Source organism: Hippocampus guttulatus, chromosome 5, assembly GCF_054856545.1.
Source record: "Hippocampus guttulatus isolate MCC_2025c chromosome 5, RoL_Hgut_1.0, whole genome shotgun sequence".
NCBI classification, from domain to species: Eukaryota; Metazoa; Chordata; class Actinopteri; order Syngnathiformes; family Syngnathidae; genus Hippocampus; species Hippocampus guttulatus.
This window is the reverse complement of record NC_141265.1, coordinates 1,938,154-1,963,675: the sequence shown is the minus strand read 5'-3', so window position 1 is coordinate 1,963,675 and position 25,522 is coordinate 1,938,154. Positions and strand designations below refer to the sequence as shown.

The window sequence follows — 25,522 nt, the reverse complement described above, 5'->3', positions numbered from 1 at the left end:
AACGCAAACCAACGAAATAAACTTGTATTTGGTTGACATAAGTGTCACGTTTTTCAAAACCTATACATGTCGTTTGGTGAAAAACAAACCATTGTTTCAAGGTTTATGTGTTCGGAAGCGGAAACAGTTTCGCAAGTTATTGACACAGGAAGTGGGGAATCTTTAGCTGGTGCACACATCCGGTTGCAGGCGCGCGACAGAAGATACGAGACAGTTCAAGTTAGCAAGTGCGGGCGAAGGTCCTTGGGTACAGTATTTGTTTTTTTTCGTGGTCATTTTGTTTTGGACGAATTCTGGGCTTTTGGACTCACTCTTTTGGATATGTGCAGCTTGGGAGGTATTTATTTGTGTTTATTGAAGATTTATGTAAATTCATTACGCCTGGAAGTTTATTTCTCCATCGTTTTATTGCGTTTGTAACAAACAGTTCGAGGATGGACTATTGAGGCATGCAAACACAGAACGGGGGTCGCCATTTGGTCGCGGGGCGATTTTTTTTTTCCTGTTAATTTTATCGCTGGCCGAAATGACATTTTTATCAGGCCAACCCCGCTTTCCCCTACGAAAAACATCTGATCGTCAGTTGAGATGTGATATGAAAAGGTTTGGTTTTGTCGCAGTACGGTCACGACATGATATTTATTGCGATTTCCTGTGAAAGCTCACCGTATTGCAGACATCTTCAAGTATATATATATATATATGTATACATATTACCCTAAACTACAATCCTCAAATGATCTTCCCCACAGCTGTACAGCAATACCAGAGTAAATAAGTTAAACATGAACCCCGAAAGCTCATGTACGATGTTAATTAGAATGATTTTCTCTATGCCAGTAATTGCAGTATCGTAACAGAAATTACCTCCTCGTGTGCTGCAGACGTCCATCAGCTGATTGGTAGTCAGGTAGAAGCTCCCCCTCATCCACAGAGGGGAAGTTCCAGTTCGGTTCAAAATGGTCCAGGCCCAACCCACGTGAAAGAGGAAGAGGAAGATCCACAGCCCCGCTACACTCAAGAGGAAGAGGAGCAAGTCAGCAAGTTGTCACTGAAGGTTGTTGTCGTGAAGAGTGAAGACGATGGCGACGAAGCACCCGACAGTTCGCGGCTTCATCGTTGCAGTCCGAGCGGGGAGCACCGCGGAGGAGCGTCACCGCATCAGCTCTTAGCGCCGCCGTCACACGCCGACAACACAGACAATGCGAAAGGCGATGACAAACAGTTGGAAAGTTCCGAAAAGCGGACTCCAGCATGCGGGAGACGCCTCAAACGACAAGAACTTTTCAGCTGCTCCGTTTGCGGTAAAACAGCTACTCAAAAGTCCAACATGGTCAAACACATGAGAGTACACACGGGAGAGAAACCCTTCAGTTGCTCGCTTTGTGCGAAAGCCTTCGTTGAAAAGGCAAAGATGATAAAGCACATGAGGAGTCACACGGGAGAAAAACCCTTTGGCTGCTCAGTGTGTGGTAAAAAATTCACAGATAAACAAAATATGGAGTCGCACATTAGAACTCACACGGGGGAAAAACCCTTTAGTTGCTCGTTGTGCGGTAAACGATTCAATAAAAAATCGTACGTGACAATACACATGCGAACGCACACGGGAGAGAAACCCTTCAGCTGCTCGGTTTGTGGCCAGGAGTTTGCGCAAAAGTCGGATATGGTGAGACACATGACAAAACACACAGGAGAGAAACCCTTTAGTTGCTCCGTGTGTGGCAGAACGTTATCTCGAAGGGCCAACATGGAGTCGCACATGAGAACCCACACGGGAGAGAAACCCTTCGGCTGCTCTGTTTGCGGCAGAAGCTACACCAATCGAAACAGTTTTGCTACGCACATGCGGACCCACAACAAAGGAGACTAAATGCCCCCCCCCCCCCACCCCGGGCTTCAGCTCGTCTGCCGCTTGTTCTGAGAGACAATACAGCCCCTGGTGAAGCAGCTGTCTTGCTTGTGACATTTTTCCCCACCAGTCATGCCGTTTTTGACATACTAGTACACAATACATTTTACTAGCAAACTATTGTCTTTCCAACAGGTAAGCACCTCTCTCACACACACAAGTAGCTTCTCTGTCAATGGAATAAATGCACAAAGAATTTTCCATAGAAAGTGTGACGTTGTCTTTTCATAGTTTTATTGTTTTGTTTTGTTTTTTCGTGCTTGGGCAGATTATGTCACAGATAAAAATGTGCATGGGGAAAGGTCATTTGGCAAACGATTTTTGATGCTTTCCCACGAACATTGCTTTGTTCTTTCTAAGATGATTGACAGCACCTGGAATTTACTGTCATCTTTCCATTTTGTCTGAAACACGACCATCTTTTTTGCATTGAACGCAAAGCAGCCGAGATATTTTATGAGGTACACCTGCAGAGTCTCAGTGGGCTCTATGGTGTCGTGAATGGGGTTACACCATTCATTGTTGGGCATATTTGGTAAAACAGGACGATAAAAGGGGGAAAAAGGCCTAAAATCAAGGAGGACAAAAAACTTTTTTTTTCTAAATAAAAAAAGCCACAGACGTTAATTTGCTGTTGAATGTACTAAGGACGTTTTTAGCTGCAAAGTTATTTTTTAGTGTGTGTGTGTGTTTATACTCTCATATGCATATATATATATATATATATATATTGGTTGTACTTTTACATTTTTATCATCCTTGAATTCACATTCTAATAGATCATAGTCAATACAATGACAAATGTTTTTAATGAGATGTTTTTAAAAAATCATTACACTTGTTCTAATCCTAGAATTTCCTTCCAGAAATTACAATGAAAATAATTAAAAAGATATACAATTATTTACATACTGTTTCAAATCCATACAATTAACTATGATTCTGGAATTTCCTTCAGGACTGCTTGTATTTATTTATTTTTTTGAAAACATTTATTAGTCATGATAATCGGTGAAATTCTCCTCAGGATCACAACTGAAATAACGAAGAATGACCAATTTATTTCTACACTTGAGCATATACATTTTAAGTTTGGCATTATAATGAAGTATGGCCACCTGTTTTTTTATTTTTTTTAATTAATATACTGTAACTAATCATTGAATTTCCCTCCAGGATCACAATTAAGATCATGATATTTTTTTTTTTTACATTAATAGTAAATGTGATCTTAAGGATCATAATAAGCATAATTTAAAATGTGGTTGGATTTATTTTTCAAGAATGACTGTAATCCTGATTGTTGAACGTCATCAATAATATTTTGGCTGCTTTATTTCTCTACACGAGCAGGTCGAAATATTCAAAGCGGCTCTCACAGTGACCAAAACAACCGCATGATTAAACGAGTCCCTTCAAACAAAAGAGAGACTCTGCGCGGAGGACGTCACGAGCCAATGCGGGTGTACCTTATAAAGTGGCCGGCAAGCTTTCCCATCTCCACGTTGGGACGCGACGGCAAACGTTGCGGCTACATGGGCGTCGGCGGGCGCGCGTGCGGGTAGAGGTGGCGCGCCGTCTCCTCCGTCTGGTCCGAGTCATCAGGGTAGCGCGTTCGCAGCTCGTCGTTGGCCACGTAGTGCGTGTGGGCGAACTCGCAGAAGTAGCGGCCCACCTCGGGATGCCCGATCTCCAGGGGGTCCGAGTGGGGCTCCAGGTTCTCTGGAATACGTGCACAACAAATTGTTGTTATCCAAAGTAGAGTATCGTAATTCCGAAGATGCGCTAATCGGTTCATTAAAAAAAAAAAGTTTTCATATGAACATGCACTTATCATTTTTTTCATTTTTCTTTTTTAAAATCAAGAATATTTTTGAAAAGTAAAAGACCAATTACTGCCAGCAAAAATATGGAACTTTTTTTTCATTTTAAGTTTTTCACAATAATAGTCCACAAATAAAAATGTAAAAAAAAAAAAGTTTAAAAATTTGTACTGTAATAATGTGAATTTTCATGATAGTCTTTTCCCCCCCCACCAATTAAAAAAAAAAAAAAAAAGTAAAAATGTCTTGAATCTGAAGTCTTCACAAATTTGCCCTTTTTTGTGTTTCCAAATAAAAAATATACTTTTATGCTTTGAATATTTGTTTTTCAGCCATTTCTCCACTGAATAAAGATGAACACTTTGTAACCTCTTCCTCCCACTCTGCAATCTCATCAGGATCGGAGAGGCGGTAGCTAAAATTCTTGAGGATCACAAAACTTGATGTTTTAGAATGGAAAATTTTCATCATTTACGTCCTCATTCACTTCATCGTTTAGGAATTTGTCTCTCTCTACCTTTCATTTCTATTAAAAAAAATAAAATCTACATCAACAAGGACGACAAAGTAAACCAAAGGTGGTTGGAAGATCCGTAAAATACGTGTCACTCTATTCCACTCCGAGGTGCGGCACTCTCCCGATACGCCCGACATGAAATCAGATTTTGGGTTTCATTGGTCGGCCCCACCTTGCGCTGCGTATCGGCAGGTGCCGTCCTGCACCAGGACGTTGTAGAAGGGCTGCTCGGCGCCGTCGGGCAGCTGGTGGACCCTCATGGTGGTGATCCACTCCTGGCTCATGGTGCACTTGGGGTCCCAGCCGTAGATGACGCAGTTGTAACCCGACCTGGGACGCAGGAGAGGCGGCGAAGTGGACATACGGCGGGAGGACAGCTGGGGGGCGGCGACGGGGGGTCGCTCCCAAACGCACCTTTTGTGTTTCATGACGAGACCGACGGAGTAGCGGACGTCCCGGTGGTCGGCCGCCCCGCGCCGCTTCACCTCGGGCGCGGCGGGATGCTTCTTGTGCTGGATGTGCTCCAGCGTGTGCTGCACCAGGTAACCCACCGCGCCGTGCTGGGACGGGTCCAGCGCCTGGATGTGCTGCAGGATGTCCAGAACCTGCCGCGACCGACCCAACGAGCACCGACGTCAATGCCGGCCGCGCGCGCGAGTGTGGAAGGGGTTCGGTGTGACGGAATGGTGAGAGCGACCGAGTGAGACTTAAGAGTCCTTGCGGCGATTACGTGTGAGTGGGAGCACCTTTTCGGGCCAGATGCCGAGGTGGAAGTAGAGCCTGGCCTGCAGCAGAAGGTAGGGAACATTGTCGGGGTTGATGGTGAGGAAGAGGTCCAGCGTGTCCCTCAGGAGCTGGTACGACTTCTCGCTACTTTCCCTCCAAAAACAAAACAAAACAAAACCATCTGGTCTCCGTTCCTTCTCAGGCTAGCGTCAGTTTTGCGTTTCGCGCATGCGCGGCCCCCTCTAGTGGCAAGGCGGGAGGCTGCCGCTCATTTCCCAAGGCTGGAATTCTGCATTACGGCAGCAACAACGCCCTCCCCCATGCGTCGCTCTGGCATGCACATGTAAACAGTTACCCCCGTTTGCCGATGTTGAGCAGGTTTCCCACCATCCTGAGCAACACGTCGGTGGTGCCGATGCCGCCGTAGTAGTCGGCGCTGGCCTGGTGCCCGATGAGGTACTCGCACTCTTTGGCCGTCATCTGCTTGCCTTTTCCGAAGGCGTCGATGTACACGTGGTCGTAGATGTCGTCGCTCCTGCGGGGGGCGGGCCCGCGGCGACGGTTAACCGAAGGCAAAATGTGGGCTGACAACTAAACGTGGCCTTTGAGTACCCGCGTTCGTTTTGGCACCAGCGCAGCAGGAAGTGGCTGGGGAAGTTGACCGGCTCCAGCTTGACGCCCAACCTCTGGGCCAGCGTCATGTAGACCACCGAGAGGCTTATGGGGATGCCCTTGCGGCGCAGCAGCACCTGCGAGACAAAATCCTGGGTCAGAATGGGCGTGAAATTTACACCGATACATTTCTTACACAATTGACAAGAGGAGTCGTTTCGGGACACTGAAGTCATTCCGTCAGCACGCTTATTTTATACTTCATTGGAACACATGGCCATAACTTCATGAAGAAGAGTTTCAAGAAGTCAACAGCTTTGCGACTTCCTTTCAGTGGGAACAACTTAGCCAGTGTGTGTGTGTGGGGGGGGGGGGGGGGGGGGGGCAGGGTAATGCAGTCATGGAGATACAAAACGGACAACACTTTGACCACCACGACTGACTCCGGAGGCAACGTGCTCTTTGTTTGATGTTTAGTTTGACAGGAAAATTAAACCGGGAGTGGCAACAAATACAACGGTACTTCTACTAACGAAATTAATTGGTTCCGGAAGAAATTTCTTCACTCGAAAATGTTGTAAGTAGAGACGCGTTTCCCATGTAAATGCCCTAATTCGTTCCAAGCCCCCCCCCCCCCCCCAAAATTCAGACATGTTTCCGAAATATCCATCCAAATATAAAACAAATAGATGTTACAATTTGATTATTGCACAATAGGAAAAGTAATGAATAAAAAATGATGATCATTTCACTTTTAACTGCGTCCTCATTGTTTTTTGCCCTCTTTAGTTCATGTTCTCTCTCATAAGTGGTTTTTGTAGAGGTTGAGGTCCCTCTTCGCCAGTGGGTTGCCACAAAGACGCCAAGTAATAGCCAATGGCAGAGCAGCTCTAAGTATGTTGCGTTCAGCGACTTGCGGCCCTGACTGTATTTTTTTTTACCTTTCTTTCAGCATGACGTCTCTGATCCACTGGTGAAAGGACACTTTGATCCTCTCCTCTTTCATCTACAACTGCTTCAGACAACAAAGTGTATGCAGAAAAGTGGTGAAGATTGCACGACTGTCTGTGTCCAATGTGTTGTGTTGTGTTATTTTGACTTCAAAATGGCGCCGCCAGAGTGGCTGCCTTTCCAGCAGCGCCTATATTTTGTTGTTCTACTTCTTCCTTTCATAACTTTGCTGCTGTGAATTGGGAATTTCTCCATTGCGAGACTAATAAAGGTTTTCTTATCTTGAAATTTCTTTTGTAACAAGAGGCAATATTCCCCCGCTGAGGTGTTTTGTAACTTGAACATTTCGTATGAAGAGACGTTCGTAAATTAGAGGTACCACTGTAGCTTGAAAGCGCTTCATTTTTTTTTTTTTTTGTACAAAATGTCTGCAACTCAACCTGGTGGATGTAGGAGTTGAGCGGGTTATAGTAGTCCAATTGGTCACCCTTGTACTGTAGCTGGTCGTACAAGACGGCGTTGAGGGCGCAGACGACCTGCCGCTGGAGCTCCAAGTCCTCCAACGGAAGTCGCTCGCCCCCTGCAAGATTTTTGAAAAAGTGGGCATCGGGACTCCAGGCCGGTTGCTTTGACGGCTTTTTTTTTTTTTTGCCAAGTCACCTGGAGCCGCGCGAAGGCTGGGGTGGGATGGATTCTTCACCCGCAGCGTCTTCTTGACCTTCTCCGCGATGTCGTCCAGCTGCGCCGATATCCCGTCCAGCGCGACGTCGGCCAGCGGATTGCAGTAGCGGTCGACCAGGACGGCACCTGGAAGAAACACGCACGCTGTAGCCGACGCCCATCTGCACACGATTAATGTCTTTACTAACGTTCATGTTGCAAAGTGAAATGGGCCTCAGGGGCTGAATTTCAAAAACTCTCCAGGTGGAGTTTGTCTTTGGAGGAGCCCCGGAAGCAACATGCCTGACTTTTTGTGCATTTTCAGCCATGGCTACTTGAGACTTGCTCCAAAGGTTGTTTTCTCACCTGCGAGCGCCGACTGCTGCTCGGGCGGCTGCTCGAGGAAGCTCTTGAGCGCGCGCAAGATGTTCTGCTGTCTCAGGAAGTAAAGGATCTTCTTTGCATAGTACTTCAATGTCAGGCTTTTCCTTAACAGACAACCACAAAAAAAAAAAAAAGCAATCACAAATTTTGTTACTTGAATTGAACAATGAAAAATAGCACTTCTCATAGCGCGAGTAAAGTCAAGGATGCTTCCTTCCCGCCGCCAGTTAGAAACATGAAGAGCTGCCTAACCTCTTTTCGGCTTGAAGGATAAAGAGCAGCTCGTCCTCGCAGAAATGTTCGGGCATCCCCAGCGACTCGATCTCGGCGAAGGTGTCGCCCAGCACCTGGCCGATGCATGGCTGCAACAAAATTTGGTTTCCAAATCCTTTTTTTACTCAAGTTTAGTGAAGTACAGCGTTCCCCCACTATCGTGCAGTTCACTTTTTTTTTTTATTAAACAAAATGCTTAATTTTCTATTGGTGTATCCTCCGTTTGTATGTGTTGCTGCTCCATGTGTGTTCAAGTAGCAGTCTTTTCAAAGTGTAGAATTAACTTTGTTTGCCCATCTATGGCATTTCAAATTATGTGTGAGATTTAAGGCTGTGAACGTTTGTCAAAATGCGGTTTAAATATGCAACGTTTAATTCGCTTCTCTGTCCACTCACCACTTCCATAAAGAAGCGCTTGGAGATGGACCCCACCGTCCTCCGGATCTGGATGCCCACCCGATGGCGCGTTTTGTACTCGCGCAGCCAGTCGCAGCTCTCGTTCTGCGGGTAAAACCTCTGCAGTCGCGGCCATCTGAAAAGTGGAGAGGAGCAGGTGGATGAAAGACAGATCCCATAAAGCTGGCTGACTCCTGATCAATTTGATCGGTTCACTCTGAAATGATCCCTTCCAATCCAATGTCATAAATTTATATGTGTGTTAAGTCTGGATGCAATGTAATTCTAAATAAGAGTAATAATAATTCAGAAAGGAATCAAGAATAGGATTCAGCAGTCCACAATAGTGAAAAGTGATGCATCATCGAAACGGAAAGCAATGAGAATTGACTGGGCAGTGAATCAGGAAGAAGACACGAAAAAGACACCTCAGATTGAGAACATGACTGACGATAATAATAGTCACCTAACTACAATAATAACGACCTGAGTTTGTACTGGTGCCCCCACACCTTCCCTCGGCCGTGGCAAACGTCGCGCAGGCGCAGGCAGCAGCAGGACACATTACAAATGTCGACGTGTTCGAGCACCGGCAAGCACAAAATGTGTTCCAACAACTCGGTGGGCAAGTCGGTTAACTTGTCGCCGCGGTGGTTGCGATTTGCGCCCCCGGCATCACTGCCGCTGGCGGTCCTGGTCCCGGTCGGGCTGGACAGACTCTCTCCAGCGACAGACGCCGCCATCTTTTCTGTTTACCCCGATTACCTCAAAGTCGCGGCCCCGCCCACTTATGGCGCAGGGGGCTGGGTGAGAGGGCAGGGCGGAGGCAAGTGGTGTTCTCTAATTGGGTGTTTGCCGAAGAGGGACGTACAACGTGCATTTCGGCACTCGAAAAAGCCAATCGGAGTTCAAACAAAACAATGTGCCGCAAATTATACAGCAGTCATGAATTGGTAATGCTTTGACAATTGGCCTTTTATGTGTTTTCGATGTAAAATGTAATATTGCAGATTTAATGTTTGAGCCCGTTTCAACATTTTCCATTTGTGTATGAACGCACCACACGGGTTAGCCAACCCATTTTACTAGAGCCATTTCCTGATTGGTTGTTCGCCAAAAGAAGGTGAGGTATGATGCCTTTATGATGCTACACTAAGTACCGTGATTACCACCACGTAGTTGAAATACGCGAAAATGTGTCAAGATTTACATTCCCAGAGCTACATTTGCATCAAATTAGACACCACACAACTTTTAAGATTTGTTGTAAAGTACAATTCAGGATACTATGTTCGTTTGTGTCACTACAGAATTCACAAGACTAATAATCAATTAAAATTCATCCTCAATCAAAATTGAAAGACATTAAAAGGAAAAACAACAAGACGTGAAAATGACAGGACATTTAATTTTCTTATTTTAAAACAAAACACACGAACCCGTGACTCTAAACGTCCATTTAGTTTCTTCAGTGTGTCGTTTTTTCAATGAGATAGGAACACGTCCCACGGGTACCTGAATGTAGCGTCCTTTCCCTGGCTGGACATGAAGCTGTTTAGCAAAAGAGATCGGTCTTGCTTTGCGCTTGTTCAAAACAATGTGAGCATTTAGCACTTCTGCGGAGGAGAAGGAATTATATTGTATTAACAATCGGCAAAACTCTGCAACATGTTGGATATCTAATCCTGGATTATGATTGTGTCTACCTCACCTATATTTCGCTCTAACTTTTGGCTCGTTAGCTTGAAAATAGCATGCGTGGAAACTGGATTGTCCCACACCGAAGTCGCCTTGATGTGCTTAAAATGGCTTGACGGTGCATTCACGGACTCGTTGGGAGAGTAGTAGACTCTTGGGTTGTCGTTTGTTTTATGTGACATTTTCCGTGGCCATGGCAAGGAATTTGGCGGCCAAACTGGGATGGAACTCTCTGGTGAGGAAACAAAACAGGAGCTTCAACGTCAGGATCTGTACCATGGAGTCGGACATGGAGTTCAGCTGCGAGGTTAGTTGACAAACCCAGAAAGAGACGAAAGGAAAATGAACAATTTCTCACAAACCAAAACACAAAAACGCCACAGGTTGATCAACATTCGACACTGAGGTGAAAGTCTCTTGCAGACGCTAGATGGCAGCAGAGAGCTGTGGATGCTATAATAATCATCATAAGGGCAATACTAATGTTACAACACCCACGGTAAAATATATTTCATATTTTTTTGTGTTAGTAAAATAAAGCAATGGCGACGCGCAATGATGTTTTTATTATTAAATTAATATACATTTTTTACGTCATCTAATTATTCTGCCTATCATGATATGTTGCCGTCAGAGGGAGTCGACTGATTTCGTTATTTGGAGTTAAACAATCCTTTTGGGTCCCTTTATGAGCCACCGAGCTGTCTCGTCCAACTGGCAAAAGTATTTGGTCATGCGCCTTTGGGAGTAAGCGTGGAAGCATTTTGCGCTGTGTGATGCAGACGAAGTGGAAGGGGAAGGAGCTGTTGGAGCTGGTGTGCAGAACGCTGGGGCTGAGGGAGACCTGGTTCTTCGGCCTCAGGTACCACGTCAAGGACACAGTCGCCTGGCTCAAGATGGACAAAAAGGTGAGGTGGCCTCAGCAAAAGGCCGTCCAAGCATATCTCACCAAAACGTACAAAATGACAGTTAAACTCACGAGTGCTCGGCTCGCAACGCGCGCTCACATTTCGGGTAAACTTACCAAAAGTGCCTCTGAGAAATTTCCACAGGAAAATGTCACAAATTTAGAGATATTTGCGGAGCCATGAGACCGAGCCTTCCCGCCAATTGCGAAACTCTGCCAAGTATTGCACCTCGGCCCCCACAAACTCAAATCAAAGCACGACTTATATCGAAAGGAAACCCCTCCATTCACGTCAACACACTTCATAGGCAATGGGATGCCACACTTTTGGCTACGTGGAGCTCCTCAACCCACTTCGAGATAGTTCCTTGTCACAGAGATGCCACAAAGCGGCCAACTTTCAACATTTGCGAGGTCTCTTTGGCGCCGCGAGGCTCACGGCCATTTTGTGTGTCGTCAGGTGCTGGATCAGGAAGTCCCCAAAGAGGAGCCCATCACACTACACTTCCTGGCTAAGTTCTACCCGGAGAATGTCGAAGAGGAGTTGGTGCAGGACATCACGCAGCATCTCTTCTTCCTGCAGGTTTGCTGACAATCTTTTACTCGTGTGTGTGTGTAAGGAAGGAAAGAGGGAGAAAGGGAGTTATGGAGGAAGGATGGCAGGAAAGAAGGATGAAGGAGGGAGGTAGGCAGGAAAGAGGGAAGGAATGGAAGATGAAAAGTTAAGCATCGGTCTGAAAAAAAAAGTGGTTTGGAACATTGCTCATGTTTCCTCTTTGAATCCTTCCGCAGGTGAAGAAGAAGATCCTCGAGGAGGAGATCCACTGTCCTCCCGAAGCCTCGGTGCTGTTGGCCTCCTACGCCGTACATGCCAAGGTCAGGATCGCTTTGCAGCCGAGACTTGGTGAAAGATGAAGTTGAAAAATGAAATATTTGGCAGACTTAAAAATTCCCCGAACTGCTTCCTGGGACAATTTAAAATATGTTTTTGTTTTAAGGCCCTTTGTAGTATTTTTTCTTTTCTTTTTTTTTTTTCAAGGGAGTGGTCCTTTCAAGAACAAACTCCCAATTTTCTTTGTTCGACAAGAATCAAGAATCTTAATCAAATGCTTCACTTAACCGTAACAACCTGCAGTTTGGTAGAAATGTCTATCTTGTGTCATTGACTTCACCAATTGTAGACGCGCTAACTTGAGTAGCTGGTGGCAAACGTTCATTTCAAGACGGCCTTATAGGAATATAGCAATGTTTCCTTGGATTTATCGTGCGGTGACAGGTGGCGCTTTTGTAAATGGGATGTCGGATTGAAGGTTTTTTTCAAAAGCGCCACACAGTTCAGTGAGCTCCCGTGATTTCAACGCCACAAGGTGAGATGTTGACAATCCCGCGTCTGTCTCGTCGTTTTCAGTCATAGCCCGCCAACTTTGACGAGCTCTGGTATGGGGGGGGGGGGGGGTAGATGGATCGTAAGTTTGCGTTACGCGGGGGAGACGTTGGGCTTGAGTGAGCCCTCCTGGCTTAAGTTGACAGCGAGAGTCTTTTTGACAGGTGGACGGGGTCCAGAGAGAGCCGGGGAGCTCTACCTCGGTAACGACCCTCCACAAGCTTGCCAATTTAACGGCCCGAGAGAAGCTGCAGTGCGGATCAAGAAGAAGAAGAAGGAGAGAAAAAAAAAGCACATACGCTATGTGCTTTCCCACAGTCAGAATCCAGCAAAACGTCGCCGCTGCACACTCGCGTTTGCCTTAAGCAGCGGCCGGCTTTGATTAGAGATTTCCTGTCGACGGCTCCTTGTTTGGCTATCGGCTGGAGTTGTCTCTCATTTAATTTGATGACCTTGGCCGCCGCTCGTCGATTGTTACGAGACGCCGTCGAATGTGTTCCCGGGACTCCTCGAAGGAGTTTGATCTTCGTGATACCCTGAAATCTGCTTCCTGTTGAGCACAAAATATATATGAAGTCTATGCCCCCCCCCCATATATGAACAAGAAGTTGGGCAGGGGGGACGGCCTCGAATTGTTTTGGCAGCGCTCAGCATTTTTCGGGTAATGGCTCTTTGCGACAGAACTCATCTTTGCTTTCCACCTGCGTCGTATTTTGCAGCAAATAATCTCGCTCTAGCAATAAAAGATGGTCGATTTTGGTCTTGCCGCTCTCATCCTGCCTCAGCGGCTTCTCCCCGCTATTTTGTATTCCGAGAGCGCGCCGCGCCGCGCCTCAAGTGGATTTTGACAGGGCGCTTTGGAGATAAAGCCGCCCCAAGGGGGGCAGAGGGAATCGACTCTCTAGCGCAGAGGCCCGGTCGAGCGTGAGCCGGGCGAGTCGGGGCCGAGCGGGAAGCGAGACCGCCGGCTCCGAAGTCAGACGGCGAGCTCGCAAGTGGCCATCACGAGTCACAATCGTGGGTCAGGTGACAATGTGAAGAAGTCGGAGAGGGGAAGCCAGACAGTCACACACACCCCCCCCCCCCCCCCGGCATCTGCACTCTGTAGGCAATTACAACAGCCGTCCACTCCTTCCAGAACCTTTTGGGCATGGGGAGGGCTGACCTCGAGGCCGTCATATTCTGCCTCTAAATTTAGCGTCGCCAATCTGTCAAGTGACAAAATCTCCCGAGCACTTTTGAGGGATTCCACTCACAATAGACACGTCGACCGAATTAGCCCCACAATGGCTGTTTCAAATGAAAACGGCGGATATTCTCGGACTTTTCTTGGGCGGGTCTTCTCACGCCTGCCAACATTTCATGTTCCGCGGTGACTTTCAAAAACTCTCGAGGCGTTGATCTTTTATCGAATCTCTGGAAAGTGTCCTAGAATGGCTGCTTAAAACCTTCCCCCCCAAAGGATCACATTTTTGCTAATTGTCGTTCATTTGCCTTTTTGACCCTTGGGCGATAAGTTGCCTCGGTTATGCAAATCTCCCGCGTTATCTTAAAAGAGCTCGAGCGCGATTATAAGCGATGGCTCGGATCGGCTTTTCGCAGTCACGTGGCCAACATTCCCAATTTGAGTATGCGGAGGGGATTGTGATCATCTGAGTGGCGTATGGCAAAAAGCAATTGAAATCTGGAATACAACATTGTCAAGTGTTGCTGTTTAACCGCATCCCGTTTATTCACATGACCGCCTAACGACTTCTTTTTCCTCATTAGACAAAAACAAAAAATTTCAACTAGTCATTATTTTACAGTACGGCGACTACAACTCGAACGTTCACAAGCCTGGCTTTTTATCTCAGGAGGAGCTGCTGCCTAAAAGGGTGAGTGGTTGGCTAGCATCCGCGTGGCGTTTTACCGACGCAACGCGTGGCTCTGATCAAGGTTTTTGTGGATGCGTTGCAGGTCATCAATTTGTATCAAATGACAGCAGAAATGTGGGAGGAGAGGATCGCCGCGTGCTACGCCGAGCACAGGGGGCGCACCAGGTACGAGTGTTCACATGCATCGCGGTGAAATCATCCGCGCACTTTGATTTAAGGACGGGTATGAACAATCCGTTTTGAGCAAGTGGAATTCGACCACGCAAACCTGCCATTTTAGAAATCTTAGCCATTGCAGATCTGATCACATTTGGAAGTAGGCCAGGTCATAAAAAAATTAGATTAATGTCGGGGCGCCTAAATGGGCTGTGGTAGTCATCTAAAAACAAGGTCTCAAAAGGAGGGAGAGATCTGATCTATTTTCTTGTGCGGTCGCCCAAATGGTTGTGGCAGGAAGTGAAAAATAAAGTAACAGGAGGCGAGTTCCAAGAAAATCGGGGCCACATTGCAGCCTGAACGGGCAGAAATTGAAGACTGCAGTAACAGTTAGAGAGTGGTTGCACACGTGATTCAGATTGCTTCTCTGGCAGGAGCTGAAAATGAACATCCAAAGCGCAAACTCACATCTGCCTGCCTAAACAGACTGCCGCAGTCATCTGCAAATGAAGTAATAAGACCCGAGGTGTAGAATTGAAAACGAGTTGGTGCTGATAGCGCATAGATTGAACATTTGGTAGCAATTTCAATTGAACTTGAAAAAAAAAAAACGTAACTTCCTTGGCCACCTAAACGGGCTGTGGTGGGAATGTAAAAACCAAATCGCGGGAAGAAGGTGTGCTCAAGATATTTTCCCGAATGCCCGTTTGGAATTGAAATAAAAATTTAAAAAACTAATTCAACATGCTTGGCAGCTTAAATGGGCTGCGGCAAGAAGCCAAACAAAGTTTCAGAAAACACGTTGTGACATGTCTCATCCAGATTGCTCATTTAAAAGCAATTCAGCTTAAACTTGACCCATCAAATTTAACGTGCACGGGCCCGCCTCAACGGGCTGCGGCAGAATCTTGCAACCGATGCAGCAGAGATGTACCTAGATTGTGGTTATCACAGATCACGGTCGAAGAGGTTCCAGAAGTCAGACGAGGGAATCAAGGAGTGAACGAATTCGTTTCTGAAATGAGCTGCGAAAGGAGACGCAGCGAGCGAGCTGGAGGACGGACGGGCAGGGGGGGGGCGGCGGCGCGGCCGAATGCTTTTGCTTCGGATGGCCGGTCGAGTCCACTCTGGCCATCGTAAATGAGTCGGTCGCTGGTGCCCATCCATCATCTTTTCAGGGGCGCTGGAGGGGAGAGGCTCTCCATTCTCCGTTGAACAAAATCATTCGGCGCTTGGAAAGACGCTCACAATAGGGAGATGATTGCCTGCCAGCCCAGCGCACCGGAGGCGGGGTGTGTGTGTGTGGGGGGGGGGGGGGGGGCACCTTCCGCTGAGGCTTCACCAATAGTCACGTACTGACTATCTGATTCATGTTATTTACAATCTTTAATAAAAAAAATAAAAAAAAGTGGAAATCTCGGGGCAAAAGTTGTCTTGGAGTCGCCATTTTGGCGCAAACGTGACGGGGTGCCGCGGTTTCTCTTGCTGGCAGGGAAGAAGCCGAGATGGAGTATCTGAAGATCGCTCAGGACCTGGACATGTACGGCGTCAATTATTTCTCCATCCGGGTGAGCGTCTCTCTGGTATTTTGACCCATCTGCGCTAAACGACGCGGTGAACGCGTGTGTTACCAAAAAGGCCGGGACATTTTCAAATGCCCCCAAGGGGGTCGTATGGATTGGATGTGTGTGGCGCTATTTCCGGCTTCAAAATGTTTTGATTTTACACTTTTAGAATAAAAAGGGAACGGATCTTTTGCTGGGCGTGGACGCCCTGGGCCTGCACATCTACGAGCCGGACAACAGGCTGACACCCAAGTGTTCCTTCCCCTGGAACGAGATCCGCAACATCTCGTACAGCGACAAAGAGGTGCCCGCGCCACTCCCTCTCTCTTTTTACTTTACGCGTACAATCGTCGTGCCAAACGATACGAGTCGTCACGCTCGTAACTTGAATCGCACCTTTTTTAAATCAACTTTCCGCAAGGTTTAGTGGGCGCGCAACATCCATGCTAGTTTTGTTCGCCCTTCAATTGCGGTTTGCATTGTTTGTTAGCATTAAGCTAGTGGTGGGAAAAAAAACCTTTTACACAAAAAATATTGTCTCCCCAAAAATTGGTGCATTGAATTTAAAAAAGTTCACTGGAAATGATTCTTGAAACTATAATTTTTTTTCAAAAATGTTTTTGGGGGGGCGGGGGAGGAATATCTCTCGATTAATGCTAAGCGCTAGTTGAATTTTAATCGATTAATCATTTGCACCTACACTCATCTTACCTTTCTCCAACAAGTCTTTTCTCCCACAAAATTCACTTTGTTCTTCTTTTTAAAAAAGTGCGACTTTATTCTAAGTCAACATAGCTCTATCCAAAGTTTTTCACATTTCTTTCCTCATCAGCATGCAAATTGAAAACAACAGGCCCCTCCATTTCAGCCGTGCCTATTTCCAAACCAGCGGCCTTTCAATGGCAGTTTGTGCACTTTTACAGCAAATTTCATTTCAAGTACACGCTGACATTTTGGCAAAAGGTCAAAAGGAATAATGCCCACCAGCGAGTTTTGCCCTCTCCGTGCGCTTGATTATGAAGTCAATTACGCCAGCGTGTTCTCAGGCTTTTGTCGCACCCTTCAATTGAACTCCACGCGGAATAGGAAAATATTTACACTTTGACGTCATGTTTTCCCACAAGCCTAGTTTAAGTATGGTGTGAGAATTAGGTTGTGTTTTTATTCGAAGATAAACCTTCATTTGGAAGTTTTATTGGGGGTTTTTTTTACGAATAACAAAATTTGACGGATAGCAAATATGACCGTTCTCCTAAGATACTATTTTGATACTTTTTAGCTTTCAAATGACTTTTGGCGCAAACAAAATTCGATACACTATTTGAGCTACAAAAAATATATTTTTTTAAATTGACTTCATCTTCATATGATTCTTACTTTTTTTCAGAAGCAGCCGTGGCTTTTTATCTTTCAAAATTTTGGCTTAAATGTGTAAGATTATGACCTTGTTTTTCGTTTTTTTAAAGCATGATTAGACTGCAACTTTTTTCTTGAAAAATTGTTCTTTTTTTGTGCAAAACTTTGACTTTTTGAGAAAAGATTTAAAATATTTTTCAACTTTGTTTTGGAGAAAATTTGACTTCAATGACCAAAGTGTAACCTTTATTTGAGCTTTTATTTATGTTTACATTTTGTTTTTTTAAAATCTAAATGTGTGACACTATTGCGGTCCCATAATTGAGTCAACTCTGATTTTGCTTGCAGTTTACCATCAAACCCCTGGACAAGAAAGCCAAAGTCTTCAAATTCAACTCGTCACGGTTGAGAGTCAACAAATTGGTGAGTTGCCATCGACACGACTGATCAAGTAACTCAAGTACTTTGTTTCTCGACTTTACTTGAGTCTTCGTTTTTCCGATGACAAACGACGAGCTTCCATTAAATTAAAATACAGTTTCCGTTAGTTTTGGTGAACTGCGGGAAGCTTGATTGTGACGTTGCCCCACAGATCCTGCAGCTGTGCGTGGGCAGCCACGACTTGTTCATGCGCAGACGACGTGTGGACTCCCTGGAGGTGCAGCAGATGAAGGCCCAGGCCAGGGAGGGGAGGGCCCGCAGGCAGGTACGCGAAACCATGCGCTCTCCCCGCGCACATTCCCTGAAGCCCCCCCCCCCCCCCCCCCATTTGCGCTCGTGCTTTCATGTGCCGTTCCTGTATGGCGTTTTTCATTCCGTGTTAGCATTCGGCTAGCAGACTTTTGTTCGGCCCAATTATCCGTTTTTTTCCCTCAATGGATAGTATTCATCCATGGCGTTTTTGTGTTAAAATTAGCATTAAGCTAGCAGACTATTTAGATAATTCATGTGATTTTATTTTACGTTGTGGTGTTTAGATATACAGATATACCCCCCCCCCCCCACTGTCCGTTTGTAACTATCATAACATCAATGCTAATTTCTATGGGCCCGTGCTTGGTATTTTGTATTCTATGTTAGCATTAAGCTAACAGAGTTGCAATAGACAAAATGATGTGAGCATTTTGTTTTTTAAAAGTACATTGTGGCCTTTTGCGTTAGTTAGCATTAAGCTTTGGTCTCATTGTGGCTTGGACTCCGCCCACCCGCACTGTCCAGGTGGAGAGACAGCTGTTGAACCAGGAGAAGCAGAGACGCGAGGAAGCGGAACGCATGCGAGATGACCTGGAGCGACGGCTCGTTCGGCTGCAAGACGAAGCGCGAATGGCCAACGAGGCCCTGGTGGGTTGCAAACAACCGTCTGGCCTTCGGCATCATCGAAGCAAAATCCGCCCGGATTTATCCATGTCAGGGGGCGGCCATTTTGCCACTCGCTTTCAACTGAAAATGACATGACAGTTACTCAGGGCTCAGCCAATCACGAGCAACTGTGATGTCATTTTAAGATGGATTTTCATTGATATTCCACATACGCAACATGAATCAGAATCCCGTATTTCCAATCCCTCTGCAGTTGCGCTCGGAGCAGACGGCGGACCTCCTGGCCGAGAAGGCCCAGATCGCCGAGGAGGAGGCCAAGCTGCTGGCCCAGAAGGCGGCCGAGGCGGAGGCGGAAATGAAGCGCATCAAGGCCACAGCCATGCGGGGTCACGAGGAGAGGCGGCTCATGGAACACAAAATGCTGGAGGCCGACAGGATGGCGCTCAAGATGGCAGACCAGTCCCAACGCAGGTGACAGCTGCCTTTGCGTATAATTGCAAATCCGCCTGAACGGGAATCCCATTTGATGAAAATGCTACGTAGAGTGCACTTATATCGTGCTTTTATCGTGATTCATTGTTTCCAAAGCCACATTCGCTCATCTCACTCCGACCCTGGCGTGTTGACGCAGTGTGCAAAGGTTCATCTTTTTAGTTGAAAAGAACTTAGCTTGACCTCCACGATCTCGCGCCAACAACCCCCGGGCCAAAGGGGGAACGCGGGATGTTTTTCAACTTCGGTCCCATTTGAAATCCATCTCAGTTGGTCCAAAGCTCATCCTAGCTCGCGCTAAACTAGTTCATCTCTCAGATCCGGCGTCCAAGTTTGTAAATGCCTTTTCGTTTGTTGCTAGCATGGCGTTAATCGGGCAACAGCGAGGCGCTAGCTGGGCAAATATTCCAGTTGCTAGGACAGCATTAGCCATAGCCGTCAAATAGCGAGGCATAATTCTGATTTCGCCCTTTGTTTTTTTCAACGACCAGTTCGCAGGTCGTTTCGAGTCATCACCCAATTGCGCGGGCGCGCGCACACACGATAATTATACACACTAAACACCATATGCAGTGACATACACTCAATCTAATTTTCAGTCTGTGCACCCACATACGCGTACCAATGAAAAGAACAAAAGGCCCATTCTTTATTTCAGTTTATCGCCTCGCTCGATTTTATTCTGCCGCGGGTCAGCGCGGCGGCCTTTAATTTACGCCGGCTAATCGTATGAATCGACGACGTGACCCTCTCTCATCACATCATCTGTGTTGTCTCACCCAGCTCCGCCAAGGCTTGAAATGACTTTTCATCTTTGGCTTTCGACACACGCACTCGCACGCACGTACGCTCTCATTACAATTCCATTCACACTGTGGGGAATACCTGCTTCAAGTGTTGACGACGGTACTGTGGCCTTATTACTCCATTTCAAATCGTATCGGGCAATCATTTGTAATCGGTCGCCTGTAGCCACTCGCCAGTAACTGCAATTGAGCCTGGGCTGTCAGACGAGCGTGGTTGCTGAATGTAAACGAGCACCTCCGGTGTAATCAAATAATCTGTTCTTTGGGGTTAAAGGTTAAAATCTTTAACACAGTGGTAACTTGACTTCTCTTGTGTGACTTTTACGACGTGTCCAATCAGTTTTTCCCCATTGAAACAAACTGAAATATCATTGATTCCATTTCAGCCCCCAAAGATCCACCATCATTTCTTTTGTTTTGCGTCCTTAATGGAGAACAAACACCACCAAACCTAAATAATCAACCAAAGAGAATGTGTACTAATAAACTGGTTATGTCAAGTGCAATGATTGGATATTGGGACAAAGCCAAAAGTCGCGGCAGCAGCGGCCGTCGTGTTGGACGTCTTTAAGGGGTGTGGTCGAGTGAGTGACATCCCAACCTGGCTGCTTTGTCCACGTGTGAGCATCTGGGCGCGAGTGGCGGTCTACTGCAGCTCCTCCCGAGTGTTTTCATTTTTGCATGTGTTAGATTGTTCCGTTCAATAAACGTCTGAAAGCGCATCGACGACTTTGACAGTCCTTTTTTCCCCCCCTTGCTTCACTCGAGCGGCGGCGCGTTCCGAAGCTCGCTCGTAACCCTTCTGTTATTTGCCAGGGCCAAGGAGGCAGAGCAGCTGAAGCAGGACCTGCTGGAAGCCAGGCAGTCCGAGCACAGGGCCAAGCACAAACTCCTGGAGATCACCAGCAGGGTGTACATGGTAATGCGCTTACGATGGAGAAAGCCAAGACGGTAACGTGGCGCTCTTCACTCAGTGGAATCCCCAAGAACTTTGTTCACGAGCAGATGGTCAATACCACAATAGAAATCTTGAATGATGTCACGCAATGAAATCAACTAATTTAATACACACAACAAAACGGTCTAGTTTTTGTTCACAAGTGACCTGAGCAGTCACCGGCTAGCTATAGATGCTAATGTAAGCGTTTACCTGACAATAACCTTCACTTTTATCACAAACAGCTGGTCAGTATCGGTTAGGAAGTTGAGTGGCTAATTAAAATGGTCACACAACGCATTAAACCTCTGCTGTAGTTTCGGTTCACACATCAAGTACACAATTTTTATTCACAAGTAACCTAGCCAGTCGAAGGCTAGCTGTGGAAGCTAATGTAGCATTCTATGTTTTAGTAAATGACTCCCTTGCTCACACACACTTGGCCAATACCGGGGTTGTTATAGTTTTGGATGTTTCAGTATCGTTTTTATTTTGTATGGACTTTTGTACATTTTAATTTGGTTTTAATTTTGTTAAAATGCATAAATGCATACGCATGGCACACACGCATGCCATGATGAGCAATGCCCTCGATTTCCCCCCCGACACCCCTTATGGTCGACCACGGCTGACTGGTTGGACACTCCTGATCGAAAGCTGGAATCCAACAATTAAGAGTTTCATAAACGTAAGATGTAGTTTCAGTTAGTTTTTTGTTTTTAAAAGCATTTTCGTTTCTATTTGTTAAAAGTATACATAAGTTGTTTTTTTTTTTTAATTTTTACTTTATTTTGGTTGTTGTTAACCATAATAACTTTGGGATTAGCCAATGTTTTTCCAACGTGTGTATGGGAATAGGCAGTGCCACGTTCAAGTATTTGCCCCTGCTGGTTAAAATTATCACTCAACTAAATAAAACCGTCAGGTCGTTCAAATTCACCCACATAACATGGAATCTTTTGTTCACGAGTGACAGTCGGCACCGAGGTGTCAAAGCTAACGTAGTAGTCAACCTAATGGACTGAAATGCACGTAACCTGTCATGGAAGAGAAATAAAAGTCCTTTGTTCCCCCTTGACACACACACACACACACACACACACACATGCATTTCGCATGCAGTCAAATGCGTGTGACAGGGCCCGAACACATGCACTATTGGCTCTCAAATTGCCTTCTCATGCTCTGCCAAGATGCGTTCACGTCGCCTGCCCGCCGCTTTGCATTGACAAGTGCAGGATTTCCATTTAGATTGTCTATTAGGAGCAGACACGGCTTGGCACGCGCTTGAATTCTTGTCTTCCTCCACTGTGCTGCCAGCATGTTTTCCGTTTGCTTTCGGATCCTGTTGGGGTTTTGTGTTTGTTTTTTTTTGTTTTGTTTTTTTGGTTTGTTTTTGTGATTCGTCCTCCTCCTCCTCCGCCAGTACCCCACGCCGCCGATGGACTGCATGCCTCCCGAGCTGAGCTTCAGCAAGGAGAACGTGAGCTTTGACTTTAAAGACACGGACATGAAACGACTCTCCATGGAGATCGAGAAAGAGAAGTGAGTCGCCGATGACATTGGCGAATAACCTTGATGGGTGCTGCTTCATCTCGCATCCTTTTTGCTCTTCTACGTCTCCGCTTCATAATTCTGCTGCTGTAAATTGGGAATTTCTCCATTGTGAGACAAATAAAGGTTTTCTTATCTTATCTTTCGTATCCCACACTTTACCCGTTTGAAAATCTATCCACAAAATGCCCCTCGTGGCTGTCATACATCCCATGCAGTCATGAGCAGGGCTTTTCCACACCGTGACAACGAGGCACTCCAAGGCGGCCATGCCAACTCTGGAAGCCGCTGTCCAAATGTATATACTTTTGACCATTTATTCAAAATAAATAAATGCATATTCTTGTTATATACTAGGGTTTTTTTTTTTGTCTCAGCCATCAGAGCCAGCACACCTCCATCCCTCATGCCGCCAGTTTAACGTTTCGTTACAACAATTTTACATGATACAACTGCTTTTCTCCAAAGGTTTTTCCTTCTGCGCACCCACTTTAACACACCGACAGAGTTGCCGCACCCCAACCCTTGGAAGAAAAGACAAACAAAACACATGCCCCCGTTTAGCATAGAGCTTCACTGATTTGATTGTCGCGGAGCAGCCGTCAACAATTTTTTAAGAAGCGCACCCCCTCAAGCGCCCTGTCAGAGTTGGCCAACCTATCCTCTCCCCCTGTGCTAGGGTGGAGTACATGGAGAAGAGCAAGCACCTCCAGGAGCAGCTGAATGAGCTGAAGACGGAGATCGAGAGCCTGAAGCTGAAGGAGCGCCAGACCCCGCTGGACGTGGTCCACGACCACAACGCCGAGCAGGGAACTAGCAAGCACAGCAACCTAAAGAAGGTATCCTCACGCTAATGCTAAAGCGACACCTTGAGAGCTTTTCAACTGCTAGTGTGCGTTCGACTCCGCTAATCTGATTACGCGCGGATTAATCCGATTACACCTGCCGGCGCCCTGTTTTTTAGCCATTTGACAACAAGGCGCACACGTAGCGGTGCGTTACGCGCTATTTTGACCAGCAGACCGTGTCCCGTCTCGACCTCTGCCAAGGTTTTGCTATCAAGAACCTACTCTGCAGATGCTCTAATCACACCTCGACAGTGGCCACTGGAATAATGTCGCGTAAAACGTTTCGAACACGATTATGAACGGTTGGCCGCTAGCTAGTTATCAGCGGGCACAAGATGCTAACACAGCGGACTACACATTTGCTCACTCTCTTATAGTCGAAGAACACAAATAGGAGGAGTCGACGGCACATCAAAAACAAGGGAGGTTGCCAGTTGAACACTCGACCTTTTGTTTACATGCGTGGATGTTTCTAACGTCATCACAACTAGCCAGTCGTTGCCGCTAAAAGTGAAGACTTAAAAAAAACGTAGCCAAGTCCAAAAAAGTGATTCATCAAATACAAAAGAAAAAAGTCTCTTCTATTTCCAAATTGTGACATACTTGCTCGCTCCACTTTTTTTTTTGTCTTCCTTTATCTTTCCGGTTGGATTATCCAATTTCTTTTTCCTCAATTATTTAAAAAGGAACAAAAAAGAGGACAAAAGAAACTCTGCATCCACGCTTATTAGCGGAAGCTCGAGTTGATTTATTTCAATCGCGGGCAAGCGGCAAGCATTCATCTTGCTCTCCAGGAAAACGGCCGGCGTTTGAACAAGAGTTTCATGTCCGGAAGGTGAGGACGAGCTAAAGTGGAACAAAGCACAAAGCCCGCAGGCAGGAAGGCACTCGGGATGAGTAATGAAGGCCTCTGCCAATGCCCAACACCCCCATTCAGGACAGTCGGAAGGCACGGCTGTCAAAATTGAAGTCAGATGAAACATTTTTACTGATGAATTGTTTGAAATAATTCTTATGAATGGCTCGATATGTTTGAAAACAACAAAAAAAAAAAAATTTGAAAAATGATTCACAATCAATTTGAACAAAATAATACCATGGGTTGATTCATTCATTCGAAGTAAGTGTGCCAAAATAATCTGCTCAAAATGCAGTTTAGAAGTTGCTGGAGGTCATTGACACCATTTCTACTATTTTGGGGTCCATTTCTGGCCAACCTTTCACGCACGATAACGTTGCGAGGAACCACTGACTGATGGCGACGCCGTGGTTTGGCGCCACCTTGTATGATTTCCTCCGCAGTTGACACTACAGAGCACCAAGTCCCGAGTTGCCTTTTTTGAGGAACTCTAAGCAAGTCTTCTCCAGTCCATCTACATCAACAGGGACAACCAAGACCACTACTACGGCATCTTCAGGGGCCTCGCGGACACACAAACGTGGATGCTCATTTTCCCGCACCTTTTTCAGGATTCATATTTTTATATTTCATAACGATGCAAAGGCATATCTCTCGGTAGACGCCGGCCGATGTCCACCTTTCCTGTTCGGAAACTCACTCACGCTGACCAAAGGACTCACGGACAGGTTTCTTTAAAGTGTGTGGTGTGGCGGTGGTGTTCGCATAAAATGTCGATGAAAACAAACACAAAGAGACGTCGTATGAAAGAAATCCTCTTTTTCAGGAATTTTTTCCCCCAAAAACTTTTGCCCTGTTCAATCATGGCTGCTTGCCTGCATCTGGCTAAGTCAATCATTTTTAGGACAACGAACTAACTACCATCATTTCTCCAGAATAGCACACACTCAAATATTATATGCACACTGAAAATGTACAGTGTAAAAGATGCCAATGTCAATTCCTCCAAATATGCACAAACACATGTTTTCCCTTTTTCAAATAAACTCCCAGGTCTCTAGCGTGTGTGACTGCTGTGTTTATTTTGCTGCGTTTGGGCTCCCCGGGGCCGACGACCCCCGCAGCCGCCACACCCCCACAGGCAAGGGTGCAATGACGTCAAAGCCACTGTGGGGGTGACAAATTGCTGGGAGAGAAAAGCGCCGGTCGTCTCGGGGATCGCGCTTGACGTCACGCGAAATCTCACAGCAAGGTTCAAATGCCACGACTGGCGCACGTCCTGGAGCAGTTCAGAAACCAAACCGATGGAAAACCGAAACGCCGCAGTCACATCCGATCATTACGCTTGCTTAATTGCTTGCTCGGGATTGTGCGTTTAATTAGTTGGCTGTTCTCTAGTTAGTTCGATGGTTACTTGCTAGTGAGCTAGCAAACAGCTAGCTAGTCAGACTGTCAGTGAGATACTTGAGGTTTTGGGTTAATTACTTGGGTGCTTGGTTAGTTATTTGA

At 46.1% G+C, this 25,522-nt stretch overlaps 3 protein-coding genes across 3 annotated transcripts; 2 read left to right on the top strand and 1 right to left on the bottom strand.

The window, feature by feature from the left end:
- Positions 1 to 180: 180 nt before the first annotated feature.
- LOC147204617 (uncharacterized) lies at positions 181 to 2,115 on the top strand. Its single transcript, XM_086110461.1, has 2 exons — positions 181 to 337; positions 885 to 2,115. The coding sequence occupies exons 1-2, from the start codon at positions 322 to 324 to the stop codon at positions 1,871 to 1,873; spliced, it is 1,005 nt and encodes a 334-aa protein (XP_085966587.1). The 5' UTR covers positions 181 to 321; the 3' UTR covers positions 1,874 to 2,115.
- A 9-nt stretch (positions 2,116 to 2,124) lies between these two features.
- fbxo21 (F-box protein 21) lies at positions 2,125 to 9,007 on the bottom strand. The gene is made up of 12 exons (XM_086110454.1): positions 8,741 to 9,007; positions 8,255 to 8,390; positions 7,838 to 7,947; positions 7,568 to 7,689; positions 7,202 to 7,348; positions 6,982 to 7,121; positions 5,591 to 5,727; positions 5,334 to 5,513; positions 4,999 to 5,131; positions 4,667 to 4,857; positions 4,425 to 4,582; positions 2,125 to 3,634 (listed from the first exon to the last, which is right to left on the bottom strand). Exons 1-12 carry the CDS (start codon positions 8,995 to 8,997, stop codon positions 3,444 to 3,446), a joined length of 1,902 nt encoding a protein of 633 aa, XP_085966580.1. The 5' UTR covers positions 8,998 to 9,007; the 3' UTR covers positions 2,125 to 3,443.
- A 767-nt stretch (positions 9,008 to 9,774) lies between these two features.
- On the top strand, positions 9,775 to 25,076 carry nf2a (NF2, moesin-ezrin-radixin like (MERLIN) tumor suppressor a). Its single transcript, XM_086112009.1, has 16 exons — positions 9,775 to 10,259; positions 10,735 to 10,860; positions 11,320 to 11,442; positions 11,652 to 11,735; positions 14,052 to 14,120; positions 14,203 to 14,285; positions 15,769 to 15,844; positions 16,011 to 16,145; positions 17,546 to 17,620; positions 17,790 to 17,903; positions 18,416 to 18,538; positions 18,771 to 18,988; positions 20,632 to 20,734; positions 22,179 to 22,297; positions 22,986 to 23,145; positions 24,457 to 25,076. Exons 1-16 carry the CDS (start codon positions 10,146 to 10,148, stop codon positions 24,505 to 24,507), a joined length of 1,773 nt encoding a protein of 590 aa, XP_085968135.1. The 5' UTR covers positions 9,775 to 10,145; the 3' UTR covers positions 24,508 to 25,076.
- The last annotated feature ends 446 nt before the right edge of the window (positions 25,077 to 25,522 follow it).

Bases quoted from the DNA above. Each gene is read 5' to 3' on its own strand.
- nf2a (XM_086112009.1), top strand. From the start codon at position 10,146: ATGGCAAGGAATTTGGCGGCCAAACTGGGATGGAACTCTCTGGTGAGG. The intron at 15,845-16,010 runs GTGAGCGTCTCT...TTACACTTTTAG, and splicing joins TCAATTATTTCTCCATCCGG to AATAAAAAGGGAACGGATCT. The intron at 18,539-18,770 runs GTGGGTTGCAAA...ATCCCTCTGCAG, and splicing joins GAATGGCCAACGAGGCCCTG to TTGCGCTCGGAGCAGACGGC.
- fbxo21 (XM_086110454.1), bottom strand. From the start codon at position 8,997: ATGGCGGCGTCTGTCGCTGGAGAGAGTCTGTCCAGCCCGACCGGGACC. The intron at 7,122-7,201 runs GTGACTTGGCAA...AAAATCTTGCAG, and splicing joins CAGCCTTCGCGCGGCTCCAG to GGGGCGAGCGACTTCCGTTG. The intron at 3,635-4,424 runs GTGGGGCCGACC...CACGTATTCCAG, and splicing joins CTGCCGATACGCAGCGCAAG to AGAACCTGGAGCCCCACTCG.